At 47.8% G+C, this 21,042-nt stretch overlaps 1 protein-coding gene across 1 annotated transcript in view; it reads right to left on the bottom strand.

The window, feature by feature from the left end:
• MPHOSPH8 (M-phase phosphoprotein 8) overlaps positions 1 to 21,042 on the bottom strand; it is a 121,367-nt gene that overhangs the window by 39,665 nt on the left and 60,660 nt on the right. Inside the window, exon 5 of the mRNA XM_077483990.1 lies at positions 3,336 to 3,590. Within this exon, the coding sequence (XP_077340116.1) occupies positions 3,336 to 3,590 (255 nt within the window). The remainder of the gene's footprint in view (positions 1 to 3,335; positions 3,591 to 21,042) is intronic.

Here is a 21,042-nt window from a genome sequence, read left to right as displayed (position 1 = left end):
ACTGCCCCCCAAGAGGGCCTCCTGGCGAGCCGGGAGAATGGGTGGAGGGGAAGAATCTGTTTTGCGGCCAAGCCATAGGAAATCGAATTGCAGACCCATTGGTCGGACAGTCGAAAGGACCACCGGTCAGAAAACTTCCAAAGGCATCCCCCCACCCGAGGCATGGGTGGGGGCAAACCTTGATGCGGTAGCACTTTTGTTCACAAGCTTGTTAGGCATGCGGTTCCAGGGACGTTTCTGCCCTTCTGTGGTCCTCGTCGGGCTGGGGACGTTTAGCCGAAGCGAAGGGCGGACGAAAAAGCCATTTGCGAGCGGAAAAAGAGGGCCCTTGCCTACGGCATGGCTCCTTAGCCTTCCTGGCCTGTGGGAGTAGAGTACTCTTACCACCTGCGGCATTCTTAATGTCATCCAAAGAGGCTCCAAACAGCTGGTTGCCAAGGAAGGGAAGAGCCGTCAGGGCTTTTTTGGATGCCTGGTCAGCAGACCAGCATTTCGACCAAATCAGGAGCCTCAGCACCACTGCTGACACTGAAGCCCTGGCTAACAGGGGAAGGGTGTCCAGGGGTGCGTTACAAAACGTACTTCAGGCCTTGCGCTAGTTGGTCTGCTAGTTCCACGCAGACAGGAGAAGCCTGTTGCTCTCCCAATTCGCGGTGCAAAAGTTTTGCCCACTCGGTTAGTGTCTGAGACACAAGTGCGGATGCCAGTACTGGTCGCATGGTTGACCCCACAACCGTAAACAAGGAACAAGCCACTGCCTTGGCCTTCCTGTCGATGGGATCCTTAAAAGGCAGGAGTCCCCTCTACCGGGATCATGGTTACTTTGTTTAACCTGGATACTGGGGGGTCCACGACCGGAGGAGCCGACCACTTTTTGAGAAGGCTCTCCTCAAAAGGGGTAATGCACCGCCATGTATTTGGGGACCGAAAGATCCGTTGCAGTCGACCCCATTCCTTGTAAATGAACTTGTCAAAATAAGTCAGATACGGGAACACCTTAGCTGAATGGCTGGCTTACGGGACCCAAAAGGGGCCGCTACATCAGTGGAGGGACCTGCTGGCTCCTGAATCTTCAGGGTATCATGCACAGCTGTGCTAAGTGCTCCATCCTCACTGTCCTGGTCAGCGTCTTCTGAAAATGACAGAGCAGGGCCTGAGTCTGCGTCAGAGCTCTCCCCAGAGAAGGGGGGGGCAGGGGCAGCTTTTTAGCACCTTGCACCCACACACCACCTCCATCTTGGCAACGAAGGAATTGAGGACCGCCGACAAGGCGTCCAAGGGCACTGCACATTCTGCCGGTTGCAATTGCCTGGACTTCGGGGGAAGAAACACCAGTTTATGAAGCCATGCTGACCCTACCCTGTCTGCCACCCGAAGGAGACTTAGGACAGTGACAGTCCCACCCTCCTTACTGCTGCTGGCTGAAGCGCTCTTTCCCGCAGGACTCGCCACCCTGAAGGGTTCTGCACTATCCAGCAAGTAGTGTCTGTGGTCTCTGTTGTCTCCCAGGTGCAGAGGGATCCGCTCTGTGTCAGTGGAAGCTGCTGCTAATGGCGCTGAAACCACTCTGCAATGTACTCAGGCTCAAAGGAAATGGCCGCCCAGCGTCCAGTATAAGGACATAAAACACTGGGAAAATGGCCGACAGAGCACAGGGACACATGCTGCCGCTAGAAAAAGCTGAAAAACGTGTTCAGGCTTCTAGAAAATGGCCGCCGGCATCCAGTATAAGGACAAACCACAGGGAAAATGGCTGCTGAAGCACAGAAGAGTATGCTTTCCCTTGCCCACACCTAAGATGGCCGCTGATGCTGAAACCATGAGGGACAGAGCTGAAAAAATGGCGGTGATCAGTGCTGCAAGGGACACAGGCACAGCCTCACAGGCACCTCCAGGGACATGAGAAACAGGACTCAGGACACAGCCAGCCAACGCAGCCCCTCCACAGGCGAGAGCAGGGGGGGGGGGGGGGGTGAGATGGGGACAGGGAGAGAAGAGAGGGAGGTGGGGGACCCCAGAATCGACCTCCCAGGGAATGCCCAGCTGCTCAGCCCCACCGAGGCAGGGAGAGCTGTACTTACCAGTCCAAGAGCTGGGAGACATTCCATTACAGACCCACACACTGATCAGTACAGGCTGGCTGCTGGCCTCGGCACAATGTGACGCAGACATCAGTAGTCCGGTCATATGTGCGCCCAGGAGCATAAAAGCGCACCTACCACCTCTGGAGCTGAGGTTTCATCGTGGCCGGCCCAGCACAGAGCTCTGGTCTGCACACGCTCGATGGCCAGGCTGGGGATACTACAAGGATAAGATTATCCAGCCCAACACCCAGCCGGCTGTTGATAGAAGATCACAAGATCTATCATCTTGCGCAAAACGCCAAGCTTCTACAGGGAAAAAAAAAAAAAAAAAAAAAAACAGACCGATAGGCCTGTCAGGGTTCCTAGGTCCTTCTCCTTCACTAGACAAAATAAAACTGAGACTGCAGTAGCATGCTGGGGGGTTGTTACCCAAGGGACCGCCCCTTGGGCGGAACTAGAAAGTTATAGTTTTATTATCACATGTTAACATGTAATGCCTAGTCTTCTCTTGAAGGTGGCATAACAACCCAATGGTCTAAAGAGAAGAAGCTGTCAGTCGGTGAGTATAAGTGAAATAGGGCTTATGCTATCTAGCCTTCCATTTACTTTATACTAGAATAATCATTTCTGGAAGTGTTAGAATATAAAGGCTCAAATGACTTGTACATGTTCCTCTCCCACACCACTGCTCTAAACTAGAGCCACATTGTTTAGTTAGCAGACTCTCTACCTTTCCTCTCCAGACAGAATTTGTTCCAAATGCTTCCTGGTGTTTCTTAAAGTCTGCCTGCTTTGCATATTCTTTTTATTTTGCCATTTTAAGACTTTTTTCTTACAATAGAAACATGTTATACATACCTGATCTGTGCAATTAACTGCACTTGCTATGAGGGAATATATGTAAGCTTGCTCTTAAGCCAGACTGTGTGCAACCAAACACACAGCATGGCTCAGCCGCACCCCCCTGCTCTCAGGATTTGATTGTCAGTAGCAGGAGCCAATGGCTCCTCTTTGTCCTGTGAAAGCAGGGAGAGATCAGAGAGCCAGAAAAGAGCTGGATGGAGTGATGATTCAGGTAGGTATTTAGGGAGCTGAGGGGGGGGGAATTTCCACTAGAAAAGTTGGCTATAGAACCACTTTAAAGCACTATTTCGGAAACGTAATAGCATGCATAGGGAGAACACTTTTGCATGCTGTAATCATCCTATAAAGACTGCAGTGATGACAAGATGTCCAAATGAATGAACATACCAGAGTTTTCCTGCAAGCGATACACTGTGTCCATAACCTCTTGATCCCCTTCAGAAGCTCCATATGTCCATGAATCCGTCTCTTCTTGTGTAGATCTTCTCTCTTTAAATGCTGGTTTTATTTCTTTAGGTTTGTATTCTTCTAAAGGTCGAACATCAAAAAACTCTTGTTCCTTTCTAATGCTGTCCATACATTCTGCTCGATCTTCAGCAGAAATGGTGAAGGCATCATGCACATGCTTCTGTTCCTTGGGAGCTGCCACAATTTAAAGAAATACAAATTTACATCACAGGGATTGTAATGTTACACTAAATAAATACACTCAAGTACATCGATAAATGAAGGGCATAAGAGGGATTTTTAAAAATATGTGACCTCAATATAAACCTGTTGGGTCTCAATGTCAGGAGTAACGAATAACCACACCATTCGGTACTTGGCTATTTGGGTAGGCACCAAGCTTGAATAAGCAGAGATATACAGTATCTCACAAAAGTGAGCACATTCCTCACATTTTTGTAAATATTTCATTACATCCTTTCATGTGACAACACTGAAGAAATTACACTTTACTACAATATAAAGCAGTGAGTGTACAGCTTTTGTAAGTGTAAATTTGCTGTCCTCTCAAAATAACTCAACACAGCCATTAATGTCTAAAACGTTGGCAACAAAAGTACACCTATAAGTGAAAATGTCCAAAATGGGCCCAATTAGCCATTTTCCCTCCCTATTGTCATGTCACTCGTTAGTGTTAAGGTCTCAGGTGTGAATGGGGAGCAGGTGTGTTACATTTGGTGTTATCACTCTCAATCTTTCATACTGGTAACTGGAAGTTGAACATGGCACATCATGGCAAAGCACTCAAGAGGATCTGAAAAACAAAAAACAAAAAATAAAATAATTGTTGCTCTACATAAAGATGGCCTAGGCTATAAGAGGATTGCCAAGACCCTGAAACTGAGCTGCGGCCAAGATCATACAGCGGTTTAACAGGATAGATTCCACTCAGAACAGGCCTTGCCATGGATGGTCAACCAAAGTAGTTGAGTGCACGTGCTCATCGTCATACCCAGAGGGTGTATTTGGGAAATAAATGTATGAGTGCTGCCAGCATTGCTGCAGAGGTTGAAGGGGTGGGGGGCTAGCCTGTCAGTGCTCGCACCATATGCCGCACTTTTCATCAAATTGATCTGCATGGCTGTCGTCCCAGAAGGAAGCCACTTTTAAAGATGATGCACAAGAAATCCCAAAAACAGTTTGGCTGAAGACAAGCAGACTAAGGACATGGATTACTGGAACCATGTCCTGTGGTCTGATGAGAAGGAATGCTCTTCTAAACATAACGTACAAGAAAGCCCACAAATTTCTAAAACAAGCACACTAAGCACATGGATTACTGGAACCCGATGAGACCAAGATAAATGCATTTGGTTCAGATGGTGTCAAGCGTGTGGCGGTAACCAGGTGAGGAGTACAAAGACAAGTGTGTCTTGCCTACAGTCAAGCATGGTGGTGGTTGCATGAGTGCTTCTGGCACTGGAGAGCTACAGTTCATTGAGGGAACCATGAAAGCCAAACATATACGGTGACATACTGAAGCAGAGCATGATCCCCCCTCCCTTCGGAGACTTGGCCGCAGGGCAGTATTCCAACATAACGACCCCCCAACGCCACCACTGCCTTGCTAAAGAAGCGGAGGGTAAAAGGTGATGGACATGGAGGAGTGGAAGAGGACTCCAGTGGCAACCTGTGAAGCTCTGGTGAACTCCATACCCAAGAGGGCTAAGGCAGTGTTGGGAAATAATGGTGGCCACACAAAATATTGACACTTTGAACCCATTTTGGACATAACTCCCTTTTGTCGTCAGCGGTTTAGACATTGATGGCTCTTTGTTGATTTTGAGGGGACAGCAAATCTAAACCTTTATACAAGCTGTACATTCACTACTTTACATTGTAGCAAAGTGTCATTTCTTCAGTGTTGTCACATGAAAAGATATAATAAAACATTAAACAAAAAATGTGAGGGGTGTACTAGCTTTTGTGAGATACTGCAAGTATGTGGCTGCTACATACATGCAATTAACATTTCAAAGGAGCATCTGCTTTTTCATTTATCCTATTAGGCCCCTTTCACACTGGGGCGTTTTTCAGGTGCTACAGCGCTAAAAATAGCGCCTGTATAGCACCTGAAAAAATCTGGCCCCTTTCGCTCCAGTGTGAAAGCCGGAGGGCTTTCACACTGGAGCTGTGCGCTAGCAGGACGGTGAAAAAAGTCTAGATAGCTGCATCTTTGGAGCGGTGCATTTACCGCTCCTACCCATTGAAATCAATTGGGCAGCTGCAGCTGCGCTTTTAACCCTTCTTTTTGCCATCGTTTTAGAGGCGGTATGCGAGCGCTAGCGGGGCGATTTTAGAAAAATAGCGCCGCTTTACCGCCGATGCTGCTTCCGCCCCAGTGTGAAAGGGGTCTTAACTTTATTTTAAAATAGGCCCTTGGCATTGCTTTTCTGTGGGAAAAAAAAATTTGGATTTTTGGTTTCACCTCTAAAATCTTTCTTGGAGTAAATCACAGGACACAGATAACACTTTATATTTATTACTATAGGGTTACGTTTCAGTCTTTAGGCGATTAGACCCTAGGAAAAAAGAAAAAAATCTTGGAACATTCTCCCCCTGGATCCCCTCCCCTGTCATTTCTTAGACATGGCCTGCTGACAATATATATAGGATGCTAGCTGAATCAGCAGTCAAAGTTATCCGAGAGAATAACGGAATAATGACCTTACGCTGTACCCTTAAGAGGTGATAGATCAAGTCCCCAAAAATACATAGCTGTGGTGTAGCAGTAAATCGGTTCTGAGTGTAACACTCTCTGCTCACTGAAGCGGTCTGCTCTCGGTCTTGGGGCTCATTTACACTTGCTTTTGACTTCAACACACATTAAAACGTTTTTTGATGCTTCTACGATGCTTCGGTGGCGCTTCTGTGGTGCTTCTATGATGCTTTGGGGGTGCTTTTTTGAAGCTTTAATGAAACTTTGCAAAGGCCGTGTGTGTCGATATCTCATACCTGCAATACTTTTATATATATAAAAAAAAAAAAATAGCTAAAGCTGCAGTAAAGCCTCTTTAAAAGATGCATTTGCTTTAACTGAGTTTTGTCAGACTTCTATGGAGGTTTTGAAGACTCTTTGAAGCACCACTAAAGTGGCATGGGGTATCATTTTTGAAGTAAAGTCAAAGAAAAGCAAAGCAAAAGCAAAGTGCAAACAGAACTGTAGGCTAACCATTTTATTTAGTGACAGGGACCTTGGACTGGTGTTCAGAGAGCTTTAAAAAAATGCCTACACAAAAAGCCATGTTTTGAAGCAAGTGTAAGGAGGTGGCAGGGGATAGATGCAGCATGTTTTAGTATTTGAAATGTTCGAGTCTATGTGGGAACAAATAAGGGGTTATTTACAAAAGGCAAATCCACTTGGAAGTGCAGTCGCTCTAAATCTAAGGGGTAGATCTGAAATGAGTGGAAGCTCTGCTGATTTTATCATCCAATCACGTGCAAGCTAAAATGCTGTTTTTTTTTTATTCTCCTTGCATGTCCCCATCGGATCTACAGGGACTTTACTTCCAAGTGCACTTGCAGTGCAGCGTGGATTTTCCTTTAGTAAATAACCCCCATAGTGTGGGTGGGCAGTAGAATAAGTCATAATATACAAAAGGTTTCAATTTTATTTGAAATAGTCTCTGGAGCACAGTAGTGATTGAGCTGAGGTTTAATTTTTATTCATCGGATTGATGCTGCATTCAGCTAGGTAGGCATGTCTTTTTTTCAAACCCCATACTTTTAAACCATCTTTGCCTCTACAAATTCCTTAGACTTCACAGTAACAAAGAGAAAATCCACCACCAGGACAAAATATGAGGGCTTTACTTCCAGCTTGACACAACTCAATACACTGAGTGTCCATTCACATCTGAGCGCTCTGTTGCCTGAAGCAAAAACGCCTGACTCTCAAAAAAGTACATGAGTTTTTTTTAGGCAGATTACTGGTGTTTTTCTGCATTTTATATTGGTGATCTTTCGACCTGTACAAAAACCACAGCAAAACACGCCTGAAAACGGCAGATGCCAATGAATGCTATAAAAAAACAAAAAAACAAAAAAAAAATATAAAAATAAAAATAAAATAAACTTTACAGCATCCTGGGGTTAAAGCAAAGAAACAGATCACAGAATCATATGGATTGTTTGCGAAAGCATACAACCCTTCAACTAAAATGTTGAGCTCACCCCATCACAACGCTGTTTAGGCTCCTTTCACACTGGTGGGTGCGCCGGCGGTAAAACGCTATTTTCGGCGGCGATTTACCGTTAATTTTGTGGCGAGATTCGGCCGCTAGCTGGGCGTCCTTTTATACCCCTCCGCGCTAGCTGCAGAAGTGCCATGCCGGCGGTATAGCCGTGCTGCCCCATTAATTTTGATGGGCAGGAGCTGCGCACCACTTCAGTGTGAAAGCCCTCTGGGCTTTCACATTGGAGACACAGCAGCAGCTCTTTCAGGGCACCTTGCAGTCGCTGTTTTTAGCGCTGTAGCGCCCCAGTGTGAAAGGGGTCTTACAGTTCCACTCGTTTCTCAGTTTATTAAGAGTCAGCAGCTACAAAAAGTGTAGTTGCTGACTTTTAACAGACACCCACCTGTCCCACAATCCAGTGATGCAGTCGCCCAAAGTCTTGCTTTTCTCCCTCTCCGTTGTTACTGAAATTGTGGGTGCGCGGCTGTGACAGCTTGCAGCTTTGGTGTCAGACCCTCACTCCTAGTGTCTAGGCAATCTTCTGGGACCTGTGGAGTGTCCCAGAAGATTGCACAGAGGGAGGGGCCGCCTAGGGGAAGAGAAGTCGCTGCCTAGGCGGCAAAAAAGACGGAAGTGGGAAAGGAAGTACAGAAACACTCGCTTCCGTGGAGTCCAGCAGCAAGTCTAGGTACTCCAAACGCTGAGTCGGTACGATCACCAACTTTTTTAGGTTCAACAGCCCCCCCAAATTCCTGCAGGGTCTGCATGGTGATCGCCACATCCTCCTCTAACTCTGAGGCAGAAGTTGCTCTCAGGAGGAGATCGTCTAGGTATCCCACTATCGTGATCCCACGTTGCCGCAGCAACGCCAAAACAGGAGCCAGTACCTTGGTAAAGACTTGGGGGGCTGATGACAAACCAAAAGGCAGAGCCACAAACTGGTAGTGGGCTTCGACTGCAAAATTGCAGAAACCTCTGATGCCAAAGGCATATGGGTATGTGCAGGTACGCATCCTGGATGGTCCAAGGACGCCAGGGAGTCCCCTTGATAGAGTGCAGCGACTACTGAGCTAACTGATTCCATTCTGAACCTCTGTACTTTTACAAAGTAATTGAGGGCCTTCAGGTCCAAGATTGGACGTACCCCTTGCTTTTTGGGGACTACAAACAGGTTTGAGTAGAACCCCTGGAAACGTTCCGATTCTGGAACAGGTACTATCGCCCCGTGACTCAGCAGGTCCCTTACCGCCCCCAAAAGGGCCTGCTGGCGAGTCGGGAGTCCGGGTATGCTGGAGGGAAGAATCTGTTTTGTGGCCAAGAGAGGAACTCTATCTTGTAGCCTGAGGAAATCAGATCGCAGAGCCATTGGTCGGACAGCCGAGAGGCCCACCGGGCTGCAAACTCTCGAAGGCGACCCCCCACCCATGTTGCGGGCAGGGGCAAACCTTCATGCGATAGCACTTTTGCTTGCAGGCTTGCAGTTCCAGGGATGCTTTGGTCCTTCAGAGGTCGTCCTGTCAGGCTGGGGATGCTTGGTCGAAGCCCCGGGTGGACGAAAAAGCCGTTTGTGAGCAGAGAATGAGGGCCCTTGCCTACGGCATGGCTCCTTAGCCTTCCTGGCCTGTGGGAGTAGTATACTCTTACCACCTGTGGAATTTTTAATAATGCCATCCAATGAGGCCCAAAAGAGCTGGTCGCCAAGGAAGGGAAGATCCGCCAGGGCTTTTTTGGATGCCTGGTCAGCAGACCAGCATTTTAGCCAAATCAGGCGCTTCAGCTCCACTGCTGACACTGAAGCCCTGGATAACCGAGGAAGAGTATCCAGGGCTGCTTCACAAATGTACTTCAGGCCTTGCACTAGTTGGTCTGCTAGTTCCACGCAGACAGGAGAAGCCTGTTGCTCTCCCAATTCGCAGTGCAAAAGTTTTGCCCACTCGGTTAGTGTCTGAGACACAAGTATGGATGCCAGTACTGGTCGCATGGTCGAGCCCACAAACTTAAACAAGGAACGAGCCACTGCCTTGGCCTTCCTGTCCGTGGGGTCCTTAAAAGGCAGGAGTCCCCTCTACCGGTATCGTGGTTACTTTGTTTAACCTAGATACTGGTGGGTCCACGACCGGAGGAGCCAACCACTTTTTGAGAAGGCTCTCCTCAAAAGGGGTAACCCACCGCCATGTGTTTGGGGACCGAAAAGGTCTGTTGCGGTCGACCCCATTCCTTGTGAATTAACTTGTCAAAATAAGTCAGATACGGGAGCACCTTAGGTGAACGGGCTGGCTTGAGGGACCCAAAAGGGGCCGCTACATCAGCAGAGGGATATGCTGGCTCCTGAATCTTCAGGGTATCAAGCACATCTGTGATAAGTGCTCCAACAAGCGCTTTGTCACGCACAGACCCGGACGGGGACTCAATGTCCGATCGGTCATTGTCAGCGTCATCTGAAAGGACAGCAGGGCCAGAGTCTGCGTCAGAGCTCTCCCCAGAGGATGGAGGGGGGGGGGGGGGGGGGGGGGGGCGGTCGGTTTTTACCAACGCCTCCATCTTGGCAACGAATGAATCGAGGACCGTCGACAAAGTTAGCTAGTAGTGCCTGTGTCAGCTCCCAGGTGCATAGGAGACCACACTGTGCTGTGCAGAGCTGCTGCAAATGGCGCTGAAACTGATCAATGTGTTCAGGCTTCAAGAAAATGGCCACCCAGCGTCCAGTATAAAGGACATAAATCACAGGGAAAATGGCCGAACTACAGGGGAAGCATGCTGCTCCTTGCCCCACCAAAAATAGGCCGCCGAGCACTGTATACCATGAGGGACAGTAAAACAAAAACAGGCAGATAAATGGCGGTGAACAGCGCTACAGCGATCAACAGACACAGCCTCTAGACAGCTCCAGGGAGAGACCTACACACATCCAGGGCACAGCCAGCCAGTGCAGTCCCCCCCAGGTGAGAGCCCCCCGGAGAGCCCCGGTCTATGGCACACATACGCCGCTCAGCAGCCCATGCAGCATCCCCCACAGGAAAGGGGGGGAGGGAAGAAAGGGACAGGGAGAGAAGATAGGGAGGTGGGGGGACCCCCAAATCAACCTCCCAGGGAATGCCCAGCTGCTCAGCCCCACAAGGCAGGGAGAGCTGTACTTTCCAGTCCTGCAGAGCTGGGAGTCATTCCACCACACCCCCACTCTTCGATCAGTACGGGGTGGCTGCTGGCCCGAAAGTCAGTCAGTAGCCCGGTCATGTGTGTGCCCCGGAGCATTAACACTCACCGACCGCCTCTGAAGCATGTCGTAGCCGACCCAACGCGGAGCTCTGGTCTGCACACACTTGCTGGCCAGGCTGAGGAGAATACAAGGATAAGAGCATCCAGCCGGCTGTTGATAGCAGATCATGGGATCTTAATCTTGCGCAAAAAGCAAAGCTTCTGTAGAAAAAAAAAAAAAAAAAAAAAAAAACACGGGCCGATGGGCCCGCAGGGTTCCTAGGTCCTTCACTAGTCAGAAAAATAAAAAACTGGAGCTACAAGGCAGACTGTGGGCTTGTTACCTAAGGGCCGTCCCTTGGGCGGAAATAGAAAGTTCTAGTTTTTATATTGCATGTTAACATGTCATGCCTCGTCGTCTCCTAAAAGGTAGCGTAACAACCCAATGGTCTAAAGCAGTGGTCCCCGCGGGGACTGGTTATAAATGGCCTGCAGTGGCGATCCTGGACGGGTTTACACCGCAGAGGGGGAGGCGCCGAAGAGCTTTGTCTTAGTCTCCGGTGTCCTCTCTGCTGCAGCCCAGAGAGAGAACAGAGCAGAGAAAGGATACGCCCATTGCCCCCACCCACCTAGGCGCCGGTGATCGATCCTGCTGCCACCTCAGGGCGGGAGATTGTGTCCTTTTCTGAGTGCCCTGTCACTAGGCGTTTGTGTAAGCCAGGAGGAGCGGTGAGTGAGCCATCACACTGAGGCAACTGCTGACATCAGTGCCGGGATTAATATTGCATTTTGCTGACATCGGTGCTGGGATTAATAATGCGTTTTGCTGAGATCGGTGCTGGGATTAATAAAGTGTTTGCTGACATCAGTGCTGGGGTTTAATAGTTCTCAGAAGGGGAACTGTAAGCTCAGCACACAGATATACACACACATTGGTGATTATTTACTAAAGGCAAATCCACTTTGCACTGCAAATGCACTTGGAAGTGCAGTCGCTGTAGATCTGAGAGGGACATGCAAGGAAAAAGTTTGCATGCGGCCCCCATGGGATATGAAAACTTGTCATGTGGCCCTCAGGGAATTTGAGTTTGAGACCCCTGGTCTAAAGAGAGGAGCTTTGTTAGTCTGTGAATATAAGAGAAAAATGGGTTACAGAAACATTCAGTCTCCAAGCACTACTCTCTGGTCCATAATAGAGAAGCAGCTAAGACCCCGTTTTTGGGCATTGACAAATTCTGCCCTAAGTGGTGAGGCAATTCATTGGTGCATGATATCAGTAGGCTCGAAATGGCGTGGATACATAGAATTAAATGCTATACCCCATCTGGGCTTAATGTTGATATTGACGTCAATGTGTTTATAGATAACTCTTGATTATCATTGCCTTTTATTTTTTATTAAATTTGAGATTCATTTTTAAGTATTATGTTATACATGTTTATTTTTGTGCATTTAGCCGGAGTGCCTTTGTTTTTTGTTTTGGTTAATTTGTGTAATTTTTGCCGACTGTCTCCCTTCGTGTGGGTACAATCGGTTATATTTATAATAGAGTAACCCATGATATGACATTGTTGTGATGTGGCATTTTCCATATATGTTCATTTACCTTTTATTCTATATTAATATAATAATAATTTTGCCAATGTTTAGTGCCTTAATGTGGTGTTTATATATTAATTCCGATTATTTGACGATCGGATGAATTATAATGTTCTTGGTCAATTTTTCCCGTTTTTCTCTTTGTTTACTATTTGTTTGTTCCTGCCTCCTAAGGTTCACATCAAGGCCTGGTTTCTTGTTTGACCTCCGCCTTGGATACAGTTTTCCTGTTACTTAGAGTTCACATCGAGGCTTGGTTCCGGTCTTTTATTTAGATGCGTTGCCTGATCCCAGAGACATCTTTTGATGATGAAACGCGCGTAGGGAGGTGGACCTACAGATGTCATTGTGCTCTCTCTGTGACAGGCGTTTGCTTGTTTGGCCGGCCGTTTTCAATCTTGCTTGTTTTTATATTCCTAAAATGTAAGTCCAATAATCCTTTTATATTAATCTAATTGTGGTTCAGTCTACACTATGGAGTTTCCCTTTTTTTTTTTTCTCCTTTTGGGCATCATTCTTTTTAATCCCTGCCATATTGAAGTGGTGTCCAGGCCTCTCCTCCATTGGTGGTGTGACTCAACTCCTTACGGAAAAGGCCCTGACAGGCTTACTTTTAGCTTGCCTCTGGGTAAGAGCATATATACACATTATATTATATTATAATATATATATTTATATTTAAATATTTGTGTGGTGGTGCACTGTTGATTCAAGGTGGTTTTCGTCAGCACTTTTACAAGTCATTTTGGATTATGTCTTCAAATATCAATACAGCTTTAACCAATTGTTCTTCTTGGACATTTTATATTGTTTATGGACTTTACAATTGTATTTTTGGTAGCGCTGCCGTTTTGGTTTATGGGAGAGGAAGTACCTGTCAAAAATAGGTCCCCCCCCCCCCCCAAAAAATGACATGCCAGATGTGGCACATAAGGGGGCAAGGAGTGCTTAAAGTGGAAGTTCCACTTTTGGGTGGAACTCTGCTTTAAGTCTACCATTGTGCTGGTACAACCAATACAGGAATTTATTAGAACAGACTATATTTTACTAATTACCTAGAGTCCAATGTGGATAATCCTGATGGACCCGGACTTACCTCTCAGTGGTTTACTATTACTAATAGGATTTTTTCGTCATACTTGCCTATAAAATCCTTTTGAGTACACCATTGGACACAGAGTTAGGCTAATAATTATTACCTACTGTCTTATACTTCATCTCCAGTTGAATGGACACTGGTAGACCAAAAAGGTCTTTAGTCAGGAAGTGATCCCCCATATAACGCCTCCCATACAGGAAGTACTTCAGTTTTGAAGCTAGCACTGAATCCTCAACTAAAGAAGGGAGGGCCACAGAGCACCAGTAACAACTGTATGGGTTATATGGCACCTTCAGGTGATGGACACTGGCACACCCTAAACAGGAAGTTGAATTCCCCATATAACAGCCCCCCTTACTGAGAGTACCTCAGTTTTGTAGCAAAGCAATACACGTGTAACCAGAAAAGGGGGAGGGACCTCTGTGTCCCATGATGTACTCCAAGAAAAGGATTTCTTGATCATACATCACGGGACACAGGAGCTTCATTACATAGCGGGTTATATAGGCACCTCTGGTGATTGGACACTGGTTGACCCTAATTAAGGAGAATTCCTCCCCTATATAACCCCTCCCATTTGGGAGGCACCTCAGTTTTTTCGCCAGTGTCTGGGTGATGGTCACGTAAAACTTAGCTCTATGCAGGTCCCTGCGAGGGCCGAAGGGCTACAACAAACCGGATCCATACCTCGGGCCGATATTTGACTCCCAAGATGGTATGGTACCCGGGCCTCGTCTGCCGAAGAAGCGAGGTTTTGCCTGTAAGTCCTCTCCATTGGAAGACTGGGCTCTGGGAAAACCAGACTTGGGGTACTGTTTATACAGAGCGCCCGAAGTTTCTGGCAGAGCTTTCTACATGGCCCAGGTGGGAGGTTCTTTTCGTAAGAGCCCCAGATATACCTGAAGGTTGGCTAGCAATACCCGCCGTGATGGGTGAAGGCTGGAATTGGTCTGGTTCAGCAATTCCTGCGGCGGGGACAGGTAAGGGAAGTCATCCTGTATATTTAAATATATGAATGGATTTCTTCATTGTGAGTAGTTATATGTCTTACCTGGTTTCCACCACTAGAGGGAGTAAGAGCAGCCTGATGCATACTTACATGCCTTTCAATACAACACGCTCAGTGAAAGCCTGGTTTCTCCAGCTACTCACGTCTCCATTGCAGTCCCTGCCACAGATGAAGGTAAACAGGGGTCCCACGCAGTTCAGGGGTCCCACGCTGTTCCGTTTTGGGTTCTCCTCCCCCCCCCCGGATTCCGCGGTCCTCGTGCACACGCGCGGGCGCGTGCACGCGCGCCGGGCGCGCTCCCGGCCTAATGGAGGAGGGGGGGGGGGGTGTGGTTGCGAGCCGTGCACGTCAGTGTGCACGGCGCAGGCGGCAGTTTTTAAAAGCCCAGAGCGTCAGGGGACTGTAAGAGGAGACACAGGAGCTGTGGGCAGTAAGCATCCGTGGGGATTGGATCCAGGCAAACCTTAAGACACCTACTCAGCATCAGGTTGTGCAGTTTAAGCATATATTGATTTATTGTGAGACTTTAAGCGCAACAGTGATCGCACTTGTACTAGTACCTCTGCTTTGTAGCTTAGTACTATGTCTCCTCGTAAGAGGGTCTCAGGGGGAGGTAATAAGAGCACTGGCAAGTCACCGCCTAGGTCCAGGGGTTCCAAAAGTGCCTGTAAATTGCCATCCCCCTCTGCAAGACTGGAGCCAGCCTCTCAAGACGAGTCAGTGCACCTGTCAGGTTTTGCAGCCTCTCCTAATGTCGCAGCCCCGGTTTATGTCACTGAGGACTCCCTTAGGGCTACATTGGAGGGTTTTGAAGGGAGAATCATGAATTTTATTTCTGCTTCCCTAAAAGATAGCAGGAAAAGGGGTAGATCCCCTCCCTCTGCTGAAATCCCTCTCTCGGATAGTTCTTCTGAAAATGAGGAGGGATCCCTATCTTTGGATAGGGATCATGAACAGTCGGATGAGTCAGAGGATGAGGAGATAGTCCCCTCCTCCCAGGCACTCAGGAAGCAGGTGCAGTATTATACTGAATTGGTGCGGACCACATTCAGAATGCCTGCTGCTGAAGTCGCTACGTCCTCTGTTTCTTCCCTGGGAGTCAGGAAAGCCCCACAGACTGCTTATTCCTTTCCAATTCATCCTTTAATGGATAAATTGATGTATGAGGATTGGGGACATCCCGATAAACTGTTTACTCCTCCCAAAAGGTTTTCCATGCATTATCCTGTGGAGGAAAGTTTCACCAAGAAGTGGAGGGTCCCATCTGTCGATGCAGCTGTTTCTTGTGTGAATAAAAACCTAACTTGTCCTTTGGATAATGCGCAGGTTTTCAAGGATCCAGCCGATAAAAGGCTGGAAACCTTATTAAAAACCTCCTTTTCCATGGCTGGCGCTGTGGTGCAACCTACAGTCGCAGCCGTGGAGTTGTGTCAGTTCCTCAAGGAACAAGTTAAACAGATGTTTGGGCTCCTTCCCAGTGAGGAAGTAGAAAATTATGCAGAATTGCCTCACATCCTGTGTTTCATAATTGATGCGATTTTGGATTCTGTCCAACAAGCATCACGTTTGTCCCTCATGTTGGTACACATGCGTAGGGCCCTATGGCTAAAAAATTGGGCTGCTGAGCTGTCATGCAAAAAGCATTTGACTGGGTTCCCGTTTAAAGGGGAGCGTTTGTTTGGGGAAGAATTAGATAAATTTGTCCAAAATATTTCAGGAGGTAAGTTTACTCTCCTTCCAGTCAAAAAGAGCAAGCGTCCTTCATTTAGGCGCGCTCTCTCTCCCGAAGCATCAAGCTCTAAACAGTGGCGACGGCCTTCTCAGTCCTCCACTGCTTGAAAGGCTCAAGGCCGAGCCCAGGGACAGAAAAAGACTTGGGGGCGAAAGCCTGCCAAGCAGAGCCCCAAAACTTCCTTGTGAAGGGGCGCCCCCGCTCGGCAGAGTGGGGGGGGGAAGGCTCCTGCAGTTTGCAGGCGCCTGGCGGGAAGAGATCCAGGACAAGTGGGTGATCTCTTCAGTATCTCTGGGCTACAAGCTAGAGTTTCAGGAGATTCCACCTTCTCGTTTCCTAAGGTCAAGGATCCCCAGGGATCCAGTAAAGCAAAAACCGCTATTCCTGGCCTTAGATCAGTTACTATCCCAGGGTGTGATAGTAGACGTGAGCCCGAAAGATCAGGGCTCAGGGTTTTATTCAAATCTCTTCACCGTTCCAAAACCAAATGGAAGTGTCAGACCTATCCTGGATCTGAAAGACCTAAACCGGTTTTTACACATCCACACCTTCCGTATGCAGTCAATCCGCACTGTGGTCTCCTCCCTGCAAGGGGGAGAATTCATGGCATCAATAGATATCAAGGATGCATATCTCCATGTGCCAATTTTTCCCGCACACCAGAAATTTCTAAGGTTCGCGGTAGAGCAGCACCATTTTCAATTTGTGGCCTTGCCGTTCGGGCTTGCTACAGCCCCTCGAGTCTTCACAAAGATTCTGGACCCTCTCTTAGCAATCTTAAGAGTTCAGGGTATAGCAGTCATGGCTTATCTAGACGACTTGCTTCTCGTAGAGAGAACTGCAGCGTTCCTAAGTCGCAGCGTCACCAAAACGCTAGAACGTCTAGAACGCCTAGGTTGGATTATAAACCTAGAAAAGTCGTCCCTACAACCGACTACCGGGTTGGAATACCTAGGTATGATTATCGACACCGCTCAGGGCAGGGTGTTTCTTCCAAGGCTAAAGGCCTTGGCCATTGGAGATCTGGTGCGCCTGATTCTGGGCAGAAGATCTTCCTCCATTCGGTTGTGCATGAGACTATTGGGAAAGATGGTCGCCTCCTTCGAGGCCGTCCCATTCGCCCAGTTCCATTCAAGGCCTCTGCAAAGATGCATCCTTGCGGCTTGGAACAGGAAGCCCCAATCCCTGGATCTTCCTATGCGTTTATCCCCCGGGACACGCAAAAGTCTTGTCTGGTGGTTACAAACCAGGAATTTGCTGAAAGGCAAAACTTTTCTTCCTCTCTCATGGAAGATTATCACAACAGATGCCAGCCTGATAGGCTGGGGAGCTGTATTGGAGGGAACGTGCTCGCAGGGGAAATGGTCTGCGACCGAAAGTCTACTTCCCATAAATATCTTGGAGATTCGGGCAGTTTACATGGCACTCAAAGGGTGGTCTTACAGACTGCGAGGTTTCCCGGTTCGGGTTCAGTCCAACAATGCCACCGCAGTGGCTTATATCAATCACCAGGGCGGTACCAGAAGTCTGGCGGCCCAAAAGGAGGTGAATCGCATACTTGTCTGGGCAGAAAAGCATGTTCCGTGTCTTTCTGCAGCCTTCATCCCAGGAGTGGAGAATTGGCAGGCGGATTTTCTCAGCCGCCAGCAATTGTGCCCAGGAGAGTGGGCTCTGCACCCCGACGTGTTTCAGAACATATGTCACAAGTGGGGCACTCCAGACGTAGATCTGTTTGCATCCAGGTTCAACAGGAAACTGGACAAGTTTGTGTCAAGGACAAGAGATGCACTTGCTCAGGGGTCAGATGCTCTGACGGTTCCCTGGAATCAGTACAATCTGATCTATGCCTTCCCCCCGAGCCCGCTGCTGTCGCGGTTCCTGGGAAGGGTCAAGAGGGAGACGAAGTCGGTCCTTTTGGTGGCCTCGGCTTGGCCCAGGCGACCATGGTATGCAGAAATCATGAAGTTGGCAGTAGGCAGGCCATGGACCCTCCCTCTCCGGCCAGATCTGCTCTCACAGGGTCCAATCTACCATCCTGCTTTACGCAGTCTGAATTTGACGGTTTGGCTGCTGAGACCCACATTCTGAGAGACCGTGGCCTTTCGGGGCCAGTCCTTTCTACTCTGGTCAATGCCAGAAAGCCGGCCTCCAGGCGTATTTATTACAAAATCTGGAGGACATATGTTTCCTGGTGTGAACTCAGGAAGTGGCATCCTAGAAAGTATGTCATTAACAGAATCTTGGCATTTCTCCAGTCAGGCCTAGAAATGAATTTGGCCATAAGCACTATCAAAGTGCAGATTTCGGCCCTATCGGTATTTTTTCAAAAACCTCTTGCATCACATTCCCTGGTACGGGCTTTTATCCAGGGGGCTATGCGGACAAAGGCGCCAGTTAAACCTCCGGTATGCCCATGGGATCTGAATTTGGTTCTCTCGGCCTTACAGGGGCAACCTTTTGAACCTTTGCATCTGGCTTCTTTAGTTCTCCTGACTAAAAAGCTGGTCTTCTTAGTAGCCATATCCACGGCTAGAGAGTATCAGAGTTGGCAGCTCTTTCCAGTAAAGAGCCGTATTTAATTATTCATAAGGACCGGGTGGTTATGCGTCCCAACAGGTCCTTTCTACCTAAGGTGGTTTCGGGTTTCCATTTGAATCAGGATGTAATCCTACCATCCTTTTTTCCAGACCCTCAGTCCACAGAGGAAGAGTCTTTACACACTTTGGATGTGGTTAGAGCAATCAGGGTTTATCTTCAGGCAACTTCTGAGATAAGGAAAACTGATTGTTTATTTATTCTGCCGGAAGGCCCCAGAAAGGGTCAGGCAGCGTCAAAATCCACCCTCTCAAGGTGGATCAGACATGTTATTTCTCAGGCCTATGACTTAAAGAGGAAGATTCCTCCTTTTCAGGTGAAAGCGCACTCTACTAGGGCTGTCAGTGCTTCTTGGGCAGTGCATCACCAGGCCTCCCTGGCTCAGATCTGTAAGGCTGCGACTTGGTCATCAGTCCATACATTCACCAGATTCTATCAGGTGGATGTCAGAGGGCAAGAGGATATCGCCTTCGGGCGTAGTGTACTGCAGGCTGCAGTTTAGGTCCTCAGGTCCCTGGCGGTCTATGATTATGATCTGTGTCTCCCTCCCCTCAATCTGAGCATTGCTATGGGACATCCCACTATGTAATGAAGCTCCTGTGTCCCGTGATGTATGATCAAGAAAATTGGATTTTTATATACAGCTTACCTGTAAAATCCTTTTCTTGAGAGTAAATCACGGGACACAGGGCTCCCGCCCCTCTTGGGTTTTACGTGGTTTCTTATTGCTTTGCTACAAAACTGAGGTGCCTCCCAAATGGGAGGGGTTATATAGGGGAGGAATTCTCCTTAATTAGGGTCAACCAGTGTCCAATCACCAGAGGTGCCTATATAACCCACTATGTAATGAAGCTCCTGTGTCCCGTGATGTACTCTCAAGAAAAGGATTTTACAGGTAAGCTGTATATAAAAATCCCATTTTTACAGGTAAGCTGTTATAAAAATCAAATTTTCTTTACCGTACATCACGGGACACAGAGCCACTGTAATAACTGTATGGGATAACTGTATGGGATGTCCCAGGGCAATGCTATCTGAAAAGGAGGGGGACAGAAAAAAATAAAGTAGGGTGCAATTAGACCTGAGGACTTCTACTACTACCTGTAGCACACTTCACCCAAAGGCGATATCCTCATGCCTTCTTACATTCACCCGACAGAATCTGGTAAATGTATGGACTGAAGACCAGGTTGCGGCCTTGCAGATTTGAGCCATGGAGGCTTGGTGATGCACTGCCCACAAAGCACTAACAGCCCTGGTGGAGTGCGTTCTGACTGGAAAAGCTGGAACCTTCCTCTTCAAGCCATAAGCTTGAATTATTACTTGCCGAATCCATTTGGCAATAGTGGATTTCGATGCTGCCTGTCCTTTCCTAGGACCTTCAGGCAAACACAAACAAAACATTTGTTTTCCGAATCTTTGCAGTCGCCTTCAAATAGATTTTGACTGCTCTCACTACATCCAAAGAATGTAGGGACTTTTCTTCCTTAGAACAGGGTTCTGGAAAATAAATAAATAAATAAAAAAAAAACACCATCCTGGTTTAGGTGAAAACCTGAAACCACCTTTGGCAGACAGCTAGGATGAGGACGCAATATTACTCTAGCCTTGTGAACGATTAAATATGGCTCTTTACAAGAAAGAGCCACCAACTCTGATACCCTTCTTGCAGAAGAAATTGCTACCAGAAAAACTAGCTTCCTTGTCAAAAAGGACCAAAGGAATATGTCGTATCGGCTCAAAAGGCTGTTTCTGCAATGCCGACAGAAATAAAATCAAGTCTCAAGGGTTCAGGGGTGCTCTAACCATTACAATCACCCCCCCCCCCCCGTACAAAGCGTCAGACCAAAGAATGCGAAGCAAGCGGACGTTGAAACAATACTGATAAGGCCAAGACCCGGCCCTTGATAGTACTCAAGGCCAGTTTCATCTCTAGCCCCATTTGCTGAAAGGCAAGAATTCTACCTATGACATACTTCCTAGGATGCCAACCCCTGGATTCACACCAGGAAACATATGCCTTCCAGACTCTAAGGCCGCGTACACACGGGCGGACTGTCCGCCCAACTAGGTTCGTCAAACAGTTTGACAAACAGTCCGTTCAAAATTAGCATGAACGGACTTGACCACACACGATGAACGAACAGTCTGCTGAAAGCGTGCGCGATGACGTGAACGGCACG

The sequence above is a fragment of the Lithobates pipiens genome, unplaced genomic scaffold (genome assembly GCF_037356315.1).
Source record: "Lithobates pipiens isolate NorthernLeopardFrog02 unplaced genomic scaffold, aLitPip1_a1.2 Scaffold_16, whole genome shotgun sequence".
NCBI lineage: Eukaryota > Metazoa > Chordata > Amphibia > Anura > Ranidae > Lithobates > Lithobates pipiens.
The sequence above is the reverse complement of the archived record's forward strand: the minus strand, read 5'-3'. Positions and strand labels throughout refer to the sequence as shown.